This window comes from Sapajus apella, unplaced genomic scaffold, assembly GCF_009761245.1.
Source record: "Sapajus apella isolate SASKATOON/1434 unplaced genomic scaffold, GSC_monkey_1.0 scaffold19, whole genome shotgun sequence".
In the NCBI taxonomy this organism is placed as follows: Eukaryota; Metazoa; Chordata; class Mammalia; order Primates; family Cebidae; genus Sapajus; species Sapajus apella.
The window spans coordinates 1,104,933-1,119,462 of record NW_022436959.1 but is presented as its reverse complement, the minus strand read 5'-3'; the positions used below and the strand labels follow the sequence as shown (position 1 = coordinate 1,119,462).

Here is a 14,530-nt window from a genome sequence, read left to right as displayed (position 1 = left end):
GCAAAGGCTGAGGCTGCATCTGTGGCAGCTTCAGGTCTCCATTATTAGCCACCTCTGTCCTAAAGCCTTTTATAACTTGAAAATTTAATGAATACAAAATTCTGGCAAACTTCATCCATAAAACATTGACATCTTTTACTCACAGCCTTTTTTTTTTTTTTTTTTTTTTTTTGGTACACACACAAGCAAATTTTTATCCATCTGAATCCCTGACCAACCAGCATCTGCTTAGCTGAGGCTTGGGAGCAAATGTCCAGGCTTGCTCAGTGCCAAAACCACAATAAAACAAGCCAAGCGGCTTTTTCGAACACACATTGGGGCAAAAGTATGTCCATTTTATACATAATTTTTGTGGCAATAAGTACATTTTAATAGGAAAAGGGTCTCTGTGTGATGCATGGGTCTTACCCTTTTCTACTTCTGCTTTAAAAACGCATAGTGGCCAGGGAGTTTTCGGACAGAATCCCATGCTCTGTGATTCACAAAATGGAAATCTGGCATTACATGCCAATGACATTTATTTCTGTGGCAGCTCAAGCGGCAAAAAGCCATATGTCATACACCTCGGATCCAGCCAAGCCATGCAAACAAATATGAAAAAGAGAAATAAGGAGAACAGGACCAGAAGAGTTCTTGGGAGTTGATTGCCTCTGGCAGTTAAAACACTCACTGTGGCAAGAACTGGTTTTCCCAGTCTTATGACAGTCTAAGGAGAATGTATTTTTTATTCCAATTTAAAAGAAGTTCAGGAGGTAAAGGAAAAATACAAAAGATAATTTTTGTGAACGGCATGATGCGCTCACATGTGTGAGTCAATATTCCTCCTGCATAAGCACGTTTCTTGGACACTAGTCCCCTACATGGGATGGAAGGTTGACAGTCGCATTTGTCTTTGGCACTGGAAGGTCTCTCACAGCCATCCTGGGAAAGAATAAACACCATTACTTATGTTATTTTTCCCACTGGCCTGGAAACAAGGCTAGTGAGAAAAAGAATGCTCCCTGAATCCCTGAATGATCAGGGTATGTGGATTAAGCAGGCCTAAGAGCGATATAATAAATGAGTGAAGGTAAAAATGAAACAGAGGGAGATTATATATATACATACACACACATATATACACCCATACATATGTATGTGTGTGTCTGTATAGTCACACACACACACACACACACAAACACACATACACACATATGTTTTTTTAACAAGGAGTTCCAACCAATCTTTTTGGAAAAGGAGCAGTTCAGTTTCTTTTGCAAAAGTTCAATGTCTTTGAGGCTTTCTATTCACCTTATATAAAGCTACATGGGTAGAAAAATAATGACAACTGCCATTTGTACTAAGAAACAGATGGCAAAATCATTTCATAAATTCCTTAGACTATTGGCATCTGAAGAGATTCTGATGGAGGGGTCTGGAAGTGTTTCTCAATAAGGCCTATTGGCATCTGGGACAAAAAAATTCTTTATCGTGTGGAATTGCAAAATATGCCTGGCCTTCAGGAGCTGAACAACAGTGGCCATCCCATATTAAGATGGTGTAAATGAATTCAGCTTATTGGTCAGGTGGACCATTTTTAATGATCATCGAATTAAACATTTCTGGCCATTCATTAATTCAACACTGAACACAAAGTACTGAGCAGATACTACTTAAAAGCACCTGGAGGATATTAAGATGTAAAATCTAGCTCTTGCTTCTGATGAGATATTAACTTAATTTGGAAAGAGAGATTTAAAAACAAACAACTAATATAGAACTAGAAGATATTTTCAAAAAAAAATTTGAATTCCATGCTGTGGGAGCAGACATACAAAATTTTATTCTGAATAAAAGGGAGATGATAACTATCTTGCTAAGGTGACACTTGCAAAATCCTAAAGGATAAATAAAATTTCACCACGCAGACGGGAGAAGATGTTTCTAGTAGAGGGAAATGAGATATGAAAGTGTAATTACATGTCCAAGAAATGATGGGCAATTCAATTAGAACCTAGGGTAGGTGCAGGGTGAAGATATGGGGATAAAGCAGAAAAAGTATTTCAGGTGAATTAAAGAGAAATCTGAACATCTTGCTAAGGCCATAAAATTTAATGAGTCAGGCAATGGACAGCCACAGAAGTTTTAAAAGCAAGAATGATATGGTCAGATCTGTGTTGGAGGAGGTAAGTTGGTGTAACAATTGCTATTTTAGTCAGCTATTGTCACAGTAATGCTGTGTAACAAACAACCTCAACAGGTAAGAAGTTATTCTTGGCTGGGTGCCGTGGCTCATGCCTGTAATCCCAGCACTTTGGGAGGCCAAGGTGGGCAGATCACGAGGTCAGCAGGTTGAGACCATCCTGGCTAACACAGTGAAACCCCATCTCTACTAAAAATACAAAAAAATTAGCTGGGCATGGTGGCACGCCCCTATAATCCCAGCTACTCGGGAGGCTGAGGCAGGAGAATTACTTGAATCTAGGAGGTAGAGGTTGCAGTGAGCCAAGATTGTGCCATTGCACTCCAGCCTGGGAGACAAAGTGAGGCTTCAACTCAAAAAAAAAAAAAAAAAAAAAAAAAGAAGAAGAAGAAGGTATTCTCGCATTCACAGATCCACATGCTAGCTGAGGTGGCTGTTTCAAACTGTAATTCTGTGGGCTGACTGGAATAACTGTGCTCCATATATCTCATTCTGGGACCTACAGTGAAGTGGCAGTGGCTACCAAGGGTATATAGTTCTCATGATGATGGCGGAAGTGCAAAAATCACTCGAGCAACAGTCAAGTTTCTGCTCATTTCACATCCACACACATCTCACTGGCCCAGGCAAGTCAGTTGGCCAAGTCAAAAGTCAAAGGGTTGAGGAAATACCCTTCATGCATCATGAGGTCATGGCAAGGAATGTAAATATGCTACTACCATGAAGCAGTGAAGAACTGGTGACCAGCCATCCAATCTATCACACTGGGGTGAGAGAAGAAGAAGACAGAAACTGAGGCAATGATGAAAAGGTAAAGAACCATGTGGTGATTGTACTGACTCTGGCCACTAATCAGTTTCACAAAGCAGGACTAGCCCATACATTTCTAAGTAGAAACTTATTAGACTGCCAGCTCTGTGACAGCAGGAACCATCGAACCTTGCTCAGCTCTGTATTCCCATTATCTACCACAAGCACTGTGTTGTTGAAAGAACATATAGCATTTGAAGAGTAAGCTAGATAGTGACCCTATTAACCAAGATGTGGAAAGCTGATGTGGCTCTGCCGTACGTATGATGGCTGTGAGACAGTAAGTTTGAGTACCTTCTAGATCCCAGGCATAGTGCTAGATACTGAGAATAGAGAAAGAGCAGGGCTCTGCTCTTAGGAAGCCTGATAGTTAGACAATTGCAGTTCACTGAGATAAGTTCTAGGGTATGAGTATTCCTAGGGACAGAGCAAGAGGGACATCTCAGAGGCATCTGAGGGAGTTGTTGCCCAAAGTGGTAGCTGCAGGCTTGAGCTCTTTCCTAAGGAAGGTGTTGACCCAATTAATGCCTGAGCTGATTAACTGCCTGAATGACTTCCTCCTACATAGTTGTACTGAGCATCTATTACTTTTAATTTTAACAGAATAGCAAGAAAACACACAGAAACCAGAAAATAAAGGGAAGAAGGAGGCAGGGAGAAGAAATTCGGTTTGGAATTCTTATCTTTCAAATTCAATCTTTAATTGTCATTTTTCTCCCTGTAATAATTGCCAAAAAAGGGCTGGAATGCTGAGAGTGGTGGCTCACACCTTTAATCCCAGGTACTCAGGAGGCTCAGGTATGAGGACTGTGTGAGGCCAGGAGTTTGAGATGAGCATGGGCAACATAATGAGACACCGTCTCAAATATAAAAGAGAAAAGAAGGAAGGAACCACTATCTAATTTAGCCTTACTTTGATAGCCTCTTCTGGCCTCTCAACCTCTGTCCTTGCTTTGGACCTGCCCGACTCAATGAGTTGGTTCTATAACTGGTGAAAGGGAAGGAGGGCCAGTGTGTGGGCTGAACAAGGCAGATCAGTGTTTAGCTCCTACTTGGAAAATGAAGGCAGATAATCCTGATCCATAAGTCACTGTTGCTCAGAAATAAGTACAATTCTGAAAAATTTGCACAGACATATAAGCAATGCAAATTAGAGGTTGAATATGCATATGAGGTTGTATATGCATATTTAGCTATTTAGTCATTAAATACATATTTTAACTACAAGCACCTAGATCTGATATTCTGCAGAAGATATTTGGAAATCTCACTTGGGATCTCCTAACTTCTTCTGGCTCTTGTTTTGGAGTCTTTGCAAATAGCTTCCAATCCCACTCTCTCATTCTGACTTCTTGATTCATCTTATCTAGGGCCCCTTGTTGCCCTGAATCCTCCACTCATCACAACATCTGGTACCCTCAGTTGGCAATAAGGGGCACCTATATGATAGCACCTATGTGCTCTTCTGTTCTGCCTTAGGGGACTCATCTCTTTTTAGACATGTGTTCTCAACCTCCCATGTAACATAATTTACTTTGCAATTACAAGACTAATATTTTCTTTTAAATCAATGAGGACTTGTATTTCATGAGAGAGTCCCACCTAATGGTACCCTTCTTAGCTATTCAACTCTGGTTCCTTTCTGTCCTTTAATTTAAAATGCCTAAATCTCATCATGCCTTACTCAAAATGTAGGTAATTTCCTTTTAATTGACATATACTAATAAAATGGTTTCTGTGCCATTATCAAACCCCTCATATAATCCACAATGGAATCTGGAATTCAGGTCATAGAAACCAATTAACAACTCCTACACAGCCCCAATGTATAGTTAATAAAAAGGAAAGAAGTTTCAGAAGTCACTGAACAGAGTTAGGGAAAGCAGTTAACTTAAAATCATCATTAGTCTTATGTTCAAGTCTGGTCAGAAATTGAACCAAGGGACTGACATATCTCACTACTGTGCAGCAGAAGAAACAATCAATTATTTTCTCCTCCTAATTGGCAAATCTCAAGTTAGCACATGCTATACATGCAAAGAAAGATAGACTGGCTCTAGAAAGACTTCAGAAATGAGAACTCTATGCAAAATCTTGAACACAAAGGAACACCCAAGAAGTATATTTACTACTGTCAGACTTATTCAAAATTTTAAGAGTCACTCTTGGTCAATAACCTATTTTATAAACTCTCCAGTTACAGAAAATGTCCAGAAAGCAAAACATATTAGCAATGTCTACAGCTAAGGATAGCAGTCAACCTTTAAACAGGTTTTAAATAGTTTAACCATTTTTATGAAAATTACATTAACAGAGTCAACAAAATCCAATTCTTCCTGGATGACTCACAGTCCCTGCATGCTCCTCTTTTATAAAGAGATGCTGCTATGGCTGTAAATTTGGGGGGTACAAGGTTGGGAGATGCAGGGCACAGTACACAGCCGCAGGGCAGTCCCTGAAAATGGGTCACCCTTTGAGGTCTTTTCTATGTTCTTCATAAAAGCTGCCATGGACCCCATGTAGCTGAGACCATTACAAGAGGACATTCAGAAGTTAAGTCACTACTGGCCAGGCACGGTGGCTCACATCCCTAATCTCAGCACTTTGGGTAGGTGGCCAAGGCAGGCAAATCATCTGAGGTCAGGAGTTCAAGACTGGCCTGGCCAACATGATGAAACCCTACTAAAATTATAAAAATTAGCCATACGTGGTGGCAGGCACCTATAATTCCAGCTACTCGGGAGGCTGAGGAAGGAGAATAACTTGAACTTGGGACGCAGAGGTTGGGGTGAGCCAAGACCGTGCCATTGCACTCCAGCCTGGGCAACAAGAGTGAAACTCCATCTCAAAAAAAAAAAAAAATTAAGTCACTACTATGTTAATTACTAAACTTGAAGAAGCAGCCTGTCTACCTTTCCTGAAGATGTTTGCTGTCAGTGTTGCTATGAGCATCCTTTTCCTTTTCAGAGGCATTTGGAATCCCGTGTCACCTGGTCTTCTCTCAGCTCCCTGTTACTGTGGACTGGTGCTGGATCCAGGCCAGCGCTGAGCCTGGCATGTTATCTGCCTGATACCATCAGGGTGCACAGCAATCTTAGCTGTGGGTAATTTCCTATTCCCATTTCACAGATGAGGAATCTGAAGCTGAGAGGACCAAGTCTCTTGCACAGGGTTACCCAGCTGGAAGGGAGGCCCTTGGCATTTTAATCATGACTGTCCCCAGCCCCCTGCATCACCTGCAGTACATTTGTTCGTGGGAGGGCTGGGGAGGAGTGGCCACAGTGGTCAAAATCCCCTCTGTGGCCAAACTAAAGTTCAATGCACCCCATCTAGAGGCATGAAACAATCTGTATTTATGAATATTTGATCAAACTATCTGGGGAAATCAAGGCAGTTCAATTACACTGCACCACCAAGTGCAAATTACTGCCACTTTAGGTTTTGCCTGTTGAGATTAGCACCTCCTATTTGTATAGGGCAATTTGCAAAGCAAACCTAATGAGAGCCTAATCCTCACAGTGACTCTGGGGAGTATTATTTATTACTATTGCCACTACTAGTTTACAGGTGAGAAGGGACTTGGTGGTTAAAGGACAAGCTTAAGGTCACACTGCTGGTGAAGGGCTAACTGGGACTGCCACAAGATCCTCCTGCTAATTCAGCCTTTGTTCTTGCCTTTGCACCATGCATTCTTGGTGAGGGAGTGGGGACATCATCCTTGCGGGGGGGGGTGGGGCACAAAAACAGTTCTTGGAGGAGTAAATCTTACTCTTTTTACATATAAGGCACAGGTATGCATACACAAAGAGATATATAATATATCTGTAATTACAATTTCAGGGGGAGGGTGACTGGGGAAAAATACCTATAAAAACTGACTAGGAGGGATAATGCAAAAGAGAGTGACAAATACTGCTCTATAACACAGTGCTTCCCTGACTTAGCCAGGGTCATGTTAACTGTTACTAATACATATCTGTTTATGTTGACACTGAGGTCTATTTGAACATACACTTATTGAAAAAGATAAGTTACCAAAGTCACTTTCCTGGTCTTTCTGCTGCCTCTGGATAGTATAATTGACACTGACGAGGACTGGAGAGGAAATATCTTGATTGCTGTCCAACAATAAGTGACAAACTCCATGCAAAAAGGTAACATTATCTTATGTGAATAGATTAAAAGCAGACACACATATGAAACGCTTTGCTACCTATCCAACAAGAAATATCAAAGAAGTAATTCAATCTATTCATATAATGCATTTGCTTCTAGAGGAGGTTCCACTGCCTGTGTGGCAAGTGTAAGACCTTTGTGAAACATCAGAAGCCGATTGAAAAAAAATGCTTATTAATGGCCTAGTCAGTTGAAAAATGGAAAACCTCATTGTATGACATTAGGGCTCTTTAAAAGACTTCTCCTCCACTCAAATATTCATGTTTCAATTAAAACGTACACCTACTTTATTAGCCACACCAGGCCCAGTTCCGATCAATAACGGCAGCACTAGATGGAATTCTAATGAAGATAAACAACACTGAGTCCTTCCAGCTTTCCCTGGGCATGGATGCACAAAGCTTCCTTTCACAGCTTGCTCCAAGATATTTTACAGTCACCTGCCTCATGCAAATGAGGAGACTCATGTTTATTCATGATGAGAGTTACAGACCACCTTTCATTCCCTAGGCCAGCTCAGCTAACCAACAGAGCGCCGTCTGCACCACTATGAAGTTGAACTGTCCTAGTAAGGAGACTCCTGAATATACAATTGTCCCCTGAACAGCATGCACAGAAAGTCAGTAAGCTGCAAACAGTTTGAGAAGCAAACACATTTCCCTTTTTTATTCATGTGTTAGCTGTCTTTAAAGTTTTAAACACAATCCCTTTCCTATCCCACACTATAATCTGCTAGATGTGACTAGTTGGTGGCTATTTCCTATGAATAATCTTCCAGGGGATTTCTCAGGATGTTTTCTTCTGTCCGGCACTCCCATTCTTCCTAATTGAGATTTTCTCCATTGACTTGGATGAAGCTCACAGCCTGGCCAGGGGCAGCTGCAGCTTTGTTTAATGGGCCTGGGTTCTCCCTATGCACAGTCTCTGCTATTTTAAGAGACGGTTTTTCATCTGCAAGCCTGAGATTCTAAGCTCTATTGTGTGCACTTAGTTTATTATGCTGCTGGATAAAGTTTCAAAATAGTGCTTTTACTCTAGAGTGACTTCATTTTTCAAATTAGTTTCTTCCATTTTGGTAATCTGAAAGCGTGGCACAATCACCTGATCTTGGTTTATAATGTCGATTTTAATAGTGTCTAAAGTAATACCAATGCTAGAAACAAATATTTTGACGTTATCTAAAAGGGCTCAGTCATCAGAGAAGAGATCTGGGAAACCAGTAATTGTTGGGGAGGACTTAATTCTCACAGCCATTAAATATGTGAAAATCATGGGCCCTGCTGATTTTTAGGCTACTACTCTTGTGTTTCACGTGGGAAACTAAGGTACCAAATAAACTTGTTGGGAGGAAGACACTTCCAAAATCCATGGAAATTTCAGCTGAAAGCCTATTTTTGTCGAAGTTAAAGGGGTTACTAATTCAGTTCAGAACTTTGTGTGGAATTCAAGGCTTCACTTATTTTTTTTAAACATAGCCAAAAAAATGTCTGCTTGTGAGAAGGGCAATTTGCTCATTTTTCACAGACAGGTTTTATCTTATTCATACAAAAGAACATTCCACAACTACATACGCCAGTTTTACTCCCTCAAAGCATTTTTACCCTAATTGCTTCAATTTATTATCACCCCACCAATAAACAGGGTGATGTATCCTTTTAAAAACTATTATTATTTTTTAAATTATCAAACATACAGCTCTTGAATAACAGATCCAGGATGAAAACCTGGGTCATACAGGTCAATGAACATCCCACTCCATCAATGCACGAAATTTACAGTGGCTCATGATAAGTGTCACTTGTGTCAACTGATGGCGACTCCATTGACATAAATCCCCTTTAATGATCAAATCTACCTTAATGAAAATGCTCATTCACAGCTTTCTCCCTCCAATGATTTAATTAATCTGTGGTACAGTTGGCCAGTGGGAAAACAGGTTGTTCAAAAGCCCCCAGGTGATTCTACTGTACAGTTGACGTTGAGAAACACTGCTACACGTGGACATATATTTTAAAGGGTATATTCTCATTAGATTTTTTTTTTTTTTACAGTGGAGTAGTAAGGCACACATGCTTTAAATGAGATCCCCATACCTAAAATACCCAAATTACTTGTGTCCCCTTTCTTACCCCGCTCAAAAATGAAGATTTCAATGAAATGATTATGGGGCTACTTGTGTGCTGAGGTATCCAGCTGCAGTTTAGCCCTTCCCTAATGCCTATAAAAATGAATAATGCATGCTCTAAAATATTGGTAATAAAAGAAAAAAACATAGAACACAAACTCAATGGCCTGAATCAATGGATTATTCTGCAAAGTGCTATATTGAGAAACTGAAAGAAAGTACTTTTCAAAGCATAAATATTTTAATCACTCTCCAATTCTACTTCTCTTATATAAATAAAAAACATTCCATCTGCTGCTTCCCAAGCCCGGAAGAGCAGACGACAGCTGCTTTTCCAAACACGCTCTTCCAGCAGTGGCATTAACTACCTACCAAGCACCAGATATCTATAAACTGGTGTCCCGAGCAAGGCGGGCTGCAGAAGCTATTCCTGCCTCTAATAGAATCCAGAGTAGCTTGTTGGGCAAATCAATATTTCAAATTGAGGGACACTGCTCCTCCAGTGAGGAGCTAAAGACAGCAGACAGCTAAGCCCTGCTTACAGAGCCCTGGGTCTCAGGGTTGACAAGTAAATCCACCTTCCATGCTCTGTTTACAGTGGCAAAAGCCTGAGATGAATGTCCATGAAAGTTGAAAAGAAATTATGTTTCATATTGAGCTTTTTAAAGATATTTCTGAATTTGAATTTGGACAGTCAGGGGATAAGAGAAAAACATTAAATCTACCAGTAACTTCACAACCCACATTTGTTCCTAAATTCAATCTCCTCTGCTACCGAGTTAATAACAAGAAGAAAAGTGAACTGATTTAACTTTCAGCTTTTCTCTCTTCTCCAATTTATTATTAGGTAAAGCAGAACAGTGGCTGATAGACGGGCAGCAGGAAAAAATTAGAAAGGGGGTTTTCAAAATGAACTAGAGGCTCACACAGGGGCCTTCTTTTATAAAAAGGCTAGTGGAGGCAGAACAGGAGCATAAAAGAAAAGGGACATAATTATATCTGTATCTGAGCTGCCACCAGCAAAACCCTGTAACAGGTATTATGTCTACCAGCAAAAAGAAAAACAAACGAAAGGCTCATCTGTCCATGTTTCACTAATTTAAACTGATCTACACATCTAAAAATGTAATATAACTGTAAATCAAATACACACTGGAATAGGCAGAATAACAGCTTCCCCACGGTGCCTACGTCTCCAATTCTCAGAACGTGCAAATACGCTGCCTTCCACAGCACAGGGGAATTGAGGTTGCAGGTAGAATTAAGGTTATTATAAGCCAACTTTAAGACAGGAAGATGATGCCGGATTATCCAGGTGGCCCAATGTAATCACAAGGTCCTTAAAGTGGAAAACCAAGGCAGAAGGGGGATCAGGGTAATGGGGTGACATGTGAGAAGGACTCAAGCTGTCCCTGCTGGCTTTGAAGATGGACAACAAGGACATAAGCCAAGGAATGCAGGTGGCCACCAGAGAGTGAAAAAAGGCCAGGAAGCGAATTCTCTCCTAGAGCCTCTGGTAAGAAACACAGCTCAGCTGCCGCCTTGGTTTTAGCCCAGTGAAATCCATTGTTGGCAACTATGAAACTGTAAGATAAATTTGCATTGTCTAAGCTACTAAATTTGTGATAATTTGTTAGATCAGCAATAGAAAATCGATACACACATGATAAAAATGTAAATACCTGATAAATTTTTTGGTTACGTGAGGCATGCATAGTACCGAAAAACAAAAAAGCAAACACAACAAAAGTATTTAATGTAGAAAATTAAAATTCCTAGTACTTTTCATCCCTGATTTTCCTCTGATATCTGCTCTTGCCTGATGGCTATCTGTATGTTGAAACAGGACCCTCTGCCTCCCGGGCCCGGAGCTGCCTGTCCTCAGCCATAAGCTGCCATCCTTACTTGGCAGTAGAGACCCAGCATTAGACTATGATCTGTAAACAACACAGAAAGACGGCACTAGGGCTACAGTAAGAAACTGCACCCAAAACCTGGTTCTTAGGTCTTGCTGAAGAGCTTTTGCAGCCATCTAGGCTAATTATGATAAAAGTTTCAGGGTGATACTCTGGGGAGCTTTCTGTCACCTGGCAGGCCCTCACCCTGAACAGGCAGGATGTCTGCCACCAATCTGAGCACATGGCCATGATAAGCCACAGGGACCCTAGAACTATGGTCACCGCCCCCCACCAGCTGTGCCCACCTCCTCCATCCTGAGGCCTCTGGCTTCCTTTGCTAACAAGGAACTCTTGGTGCTTCATGTTACAAACCATAACTTCTATAGGATTTAAGTGTCTGAATGTTCATCCCCAGAGTCAGCCCTCTGCAGAACTTTCATAATATTTTCTACACAGCTTATCTGTGCCTAGATCAACAATAATACTATCTGCAACACTCTCAATTGCAGATTTTATTCTGTAAAAATGTGGAATTTATAATTCAGGAAAAGCAGGATAAATGAAATCTCTCAGAAAGCAGACATCTGACGCCCAAATCCATAATAGCTGATGAGGTCTCCTTCTCCTGGAGGAACAGGTGTCCGCAGCTCACAAAGCTGAGGACTAAATGACTTTCACAAAGCAGCACATGAAAGAGCTGAAATGATCCAGGGCAAAGTGGCCTTAGCCCCTTAGGTTAGGACCTGACTGAAGCTTGAGTCCTTTTTCTGATTCTCTTTCTTTTCAATTGGCGTTGGTTCAAGATGCCACAAACCAGAAGTACAGTGGGAAACAAGGATGAGATGTATATTCAAGGTGACAGGGAGGCAATGACCAACAAGCATACCAAGTACAGGTGAAATTCAGATATTGTTACGCACTAAGCACATGCCCATGGAAGCCCCAGAGCATGACTGAGGGCCGGACCCTTTGACTCTTATAGTCATAGCCCTTAGTGCTGAGTGAGTAGGCATGGGTGATGGGCCCAACCACCTTCAGAGCCGTACATAGCTGCAAATTAAAAGTACCTAAACACTGCAATATGCTATTGTTATTAATGCTAATCAGGCTTTTATCTCAGGACAAAGATTTTGCTTCTCTAGGAAAGCATGGATAGTGCTTCTGCTCTCTTTAATTTGGCCAGTGCCCTTCCCTCTACTCCTTACTCACACACAAATGAAAATGTGAAAGTCCCACTCTTGTGAGACATTATGATACAGAAAGAAAAGGACATCTCAGTTCAAAGGATCAAATCCTTACTGTAAACCAAGAAATGCTGCATATAACTTTAATTACTCAGTTCTTTGAAAGAGATCTTCCATTTTCGTAAAAATTCTTTTTGACACAGCACAGGGTAGATTATCACAGCACATCCATAATCCACAAATAAACCACCTAGGCAGAGCAATCTCCCTGATCTCATTTGCTCTGTACAAGTCTCCTGGATAGGTGGAGAGAAGGCCCCTTCCCTGGTAGATCCTGCAATATTGACAAGGCATCTCAAACTAATGCTATGAAAGGAAACATTCACCTTGATAGTGTTTCTCCAGAAAGAGTCTCTGCTGGTGGCTCTGACTTACACAAAAGGAGCAAAGCTGCTCCAAGCTTACCCCCCGAGAGATGAGGTCATCCCCAGCACACAGATTCATGTCTACATAGGCATGTTTTTCTTTCTTCATTTTTGAAGCAAATGTAATTGCAGTCTTCCTCATTTCCCCACCTTGCTAACTGCCTTCTGCACACAGCAGAGGGACCATGCAACAGGCCCCTTTGACGTCATGGGAATCCCCTGCCTATACCCGAGATCAACGTTACCTTGTTGAAGTCTTCAGAAGTTGCCCTCATTTCCTTCCATGTCTTGTTCAGGAGCTGGATACAGATGCAGAAAAACTCCTCAAAAGATCTGTCGTGGGTGAAGAACATTGGGTGGAAGTCATTGCAGGTCTCACTAGCTGGAGGAAAGAGATGGAAAATAAGGGAAGAAGTTTTAAAACAGTGAAATGCGAGGACATAACCACAGGTAAGTGCCCCAAGGAGAAACAAGCGGAAGTATCTTTGGTTCAGGCAATAATAATGAAAAAGCTTTTTTGAAAAAGAAACCAAAGGATGGCCGTGGCCCTCATACAACTTAGAAGCTTAAGGTCAGATAGTCAGACCTAGCCTTAGGCACATTTTTTGACTGACAAAAGTCAGTCCCTAACTCATGCCAGGATACGACACCCCCGGCTTTGTTCCAAAACAGCTGTGTTGATTATGAGCCTATATCTGCCTTCTTGACCTTATACAGATTATTCAAACTGCCCTCTCAGGCACAGCTCCTCCGTCACCTTCAATTTCCTCTTTCTTATCAGAATAACTGGCAGAAGACGGGTTTTCCTGAATACACGATTAATTGCAACTTTGAAAATAACATCCATGATTATTTCTCCAGGGGGCTCTTCTCTCTTATGGCAGTAAGCAGGAGACATGTGAGATCATTAACCATCTGATGCCATTAACCATTTGTTTTACATTTCCAGGCACAGATGGCTGGAGGTCAAAGCAACCCAAATGACTCTGAAGGCTGCAACTGGTCCAGTCCTGGGTAAAACCATAAAGTCAGCCAAAATTGCCTTCAAGCCCCCACTGTAGAGCTTCCTTGGGTCAGACCTAGTGCTCTGAGATTTAGGTCTAGCCCCTACTCTCCTCCTCCTCCTCAGACCAGCAACCCAACCCCTCCCTTTATCCCATCTGTCAAGCTTACATTTTTATAGCCCTTTTGTACATTATGCCTCATTTGAACTTTAAAGTTCCTCTTACTACTCATGTCTTACAGGTGAGGATATGGTGGAGCCCAAGGAACTAAGGTTTTTGACCCCCAAAACCAATACCCTAAGGTTTTTAAAAAACAAAATCTAAGTTGTTACATACAGTGAAAGTCTTTCTATTTTATTTGGAATCTCTCTCTCTTTTTTTTTTTTTTTAAATTTTACTTTAAGTTCTGGGATACAAGTGCAGAATGTGAACGTTTGTTACATAGGTATACATGTGCCACGGTGGTTTGCATGAGGACTGGATGGCTTTAACACAGTGGCACATCAACACATCATCTAGGTTTTAAGCCCCACATGCATTAGCTATTTGTCCTAATGCTCTCCCTCCCTTTGACACTCCCCCACAACCCAACTGTCCCTGGTGTATGTTGTTCCCCTCCTTGCGTCCATGTGTTCTCATTGTTCAGCTTCCACTTATGAGTGAGAACATGCATTCCTTTGCTATTGGAATCCCTTCTAAGGTCAATTCATCCTCAAGGCTCAGAAT

The 14,530-nt window shown here is 41.2% G+C and overlaps 1 protein-coding gene across 11 annotated transcripts in view; it reads right to left on the bottom strand.

The window, feature by feature from the left end:
• ELMO1 (engulfment and cell motility 1) overlaps positions 1 to 14,530 on the bottom strand; it is a 569,594-nt gene that overhangs the window by 147,100 nt on the left and 407,964 nt on the right. For all 11 annotated transcript variants that reach the window (XR_004271412.1, XR_004271414.1, XM_032286647.1 and 8 more), the window contains one exon: positions 13,046 to 13,182. Coding sequence is in view for 9 of the 11 variants with exons in the window: in XM_032286647.1 (XP_032142538.1) it covers positions 13,046 to 13,182 (137 nt within the window). In the remaining 2 variants the exon portion in view is untranslated. The remainder of the gene's footprint in view (positions 1 to 13,045; positions 13,183 to 14,530) is intronic.